At 37.9% G+C, this 2,384-nt stretch overlaps 1 protein-coding gene across 1 annotated transcript in view; it reads left to right on the top strand.

Annotated features, from left to right (window-relative positions):
• The window catches only part of LOC101352193 (EF-hand calcium-binding domain-containing protein 5-like), a gene marked incomplete at its 5' end in the record, with an annotated part of 45,450 nt that overhangs the window by 1,275 nt on the left and 41,791 nt on the right, over positions 1-2,384 (top strand). Inside the window, one exon of the mRNA XM_023731005.1 lies at positions 206-362. Within this exon, the coding sequence (XP_023586773.1) occupies positions 206-362 (157 nt within the window). The remainder of the gene's footprint in view (positions 1-205; positions 363-2,384) is intronic.

Below are 2,384 nucleotides of genomic sequence, written 5' to 3'. Positions count from 1 at the left end.
TTTTTTTGGTCAAGAAGTGAAACAGAGAAATGGCATTTAGGAAATTAAAGTTAACTCTCTCCATGTTTCCATTAGTATCATCTTGGCCCCAGAGTAAAGCTGATTTTATAAAAGATACTGCACTTCTTTTGGCATAGACACAGGATGCCAGCTACCACAATGAAAATTGTGTCTTCTGTGCTTTGTTATCCTATTTGTATCCTAGGTTAGACAAAATGCTTCACGAGTTCGACGGGGGCTTCTTTTAGAAGCCCTGTTTCAGAAATGGGACAGTGATGGCTCAGGCTTCCTGGATCTGAATGAAGTTGATGAACTCTTGTACACATACAAGGAGGGAATGGAAAAAGAATCTATGAAAAAAGGTAAAATATAAGAATTTTCTTATTTAAGTTATGGTAACAATTTAGCTTCAATGTCCCAGTACTAATGTAAATAACATATATAAATAGAGTTAAAACACTGGTTGTTCTGTCATGATTGCATAAGGAAAATCCATCTCTGCAGAGGTGACAGCTAAATTGTAATAAAGGACTTTTAAGGGCCCCAGTCATAAAGCCTCTGACTGGCCTAGTTATAGCCTCTTCCTGAAATTAAAATTATACTTTTTTTTTTTTTGGAAAGGGAAGTGGCCCCGAATAAATAAAGCATTACTCAAGGAGAAGAACAAAGTGGGAGGCCTTATACTACCTGATTTTAGGACCTATTATACTGCCATGGTAGTCAAAACAGCCTGGTACTGGTACAACAACAGAGACACAGACCAATGGAACAGAGTTGAGAATCCAGATATAAGCTCATCCACCTATGAGCAGCTAATATTTGACAAAGTCCCAAAGTCCATTAACTGGGGAAAAGACAGTCTCTTTAACAAATGGTGCTGGCATAACTGGTTATCCATATGCAAAAAACTGAAACAAGACCCATACCTCACACCACATACAAAAACTAACTCAAAATGGATCAAAGACTTAAATATAAAATCAAAAACGATAAAAATCATGGAAGAAAAAATAGGGACAACACTAAAATTACACTTTTTTTTGTTAGCATACCATAGGAAAGTATGTTTAAAGGCCATCAAGGCCATGGAAATCCAACCAGGTTCTTCTTTCAGCTGTGAAATTTTTTGTAAGTAACTAATATTTTCACAAGAGAATCCACGTTGAACATTTTCTCTGTGATTCACCAGACAAAATTGTGCCTAGATTGTTCACCTGATAGCATGAAGATATTGCTCTAATGTGGCCAAAATGCTTCCACGAAGCTGACAAGTAGAGGAGATTACGAAGTGACCCAAAGAAAACTGTGGTCTAAGAGTAAACCATTTGAAAAGTCATTTTTTTCTGACTTAAATGACTAAAGATACTTCGTTGACGTGTTTAAGTTAATGAAACTGAGTTTTAAGCCAGACAGTGGTCCAGTTTAGCAACTAAAAAAAGTCTTCTGTGTATCTGCATTTCTGCCTTTGACAGTTTATCTTCCACTGAGATAGGTTTCAGAGCTCTCATTGAACCTCCAGCATAATACAACTGGAAAGCTGGTGCTGCCCAATCCTGTCACCAGATTTTTCCCTCAACTATGGATGTTCAGCATCTAACGAAAACCACAACCATTGTGCTGGTGTTTCCCCACTAGGCTATGTACTATACCCCCAGGGAGCATTTGGAAATAGACAGGGACTTTTTTTTTTTGCAGGAGGAGAGGGTACCCCACTAGTATTTAGTGGGAGGGTGCCAGGGATGCTAAACATCCTGCAGTATACAGGCAGTCTTGCACAGAGAAGAATTGTCCTACCCAAAATGCCAAAGGTGCCCCATTGAGAAACACTAAACATGTAAATTTTAGTTTGCAATTTCTGTTCTAAATGATAGAATATTCTATGAACAAAATAATGTGCCAATTTAAAAGAAGGTTACAAGTTTTGTAATAACCTTTCCAGGATCAATTAAGCAGATGGAATTAGTGCTCACAATACTTGTGCCCCAAGTCTCTACTTATTAAACATAATCATCTAATGCTAAACTCTTCTAATACCTTCCACAGCATCCTTTGACTCACTATTTCCCTATTCTAACACGTTGGGTGGTAGCAAGAGACAAGGAGAGAAATCAAAGCAGCACACTGTCACAATTGATAGCACCCAATCTGATCAAATAATCCGAGAAGCTGGACTATATGAAGAAGAACAGGGCATCAAGATTGGAGGAAGACTTATTAACAACCTGCGATACTCAGATAACACAACCTTGTTTGCTGAATGTGAGAAGGACTTGAAGCACCTACTGATGAAGATCAAAAACCACAGCCTTCAGTATGGATTACACCTCAACATAAAGAAAACAAAAAATCCTCACAACTGGACCAATAAGCAACGTCATGATAAA

The sequence above is a fragment of the Trichechus manatus genome, unplaced genomic scaffold, assembly GCF_000243295.1.
Source record: "Trichechus manatus latirostris isolate Lorelei unplaced genomic scaffold, TriManLat1.0 scaffold00040, whole genome shotgun sequence".
In the NCBI taxonomy this organism is placed as follows: domain Eukaryota; kingdom Metazoa; phylum Chordata; class Mammalia; order Sirenia; family Trichechidae; genus Trichechus; species Trichechus manatus.
This window is presented reverse-complemented; position numbering and strand designations above follow the sequence as displayed.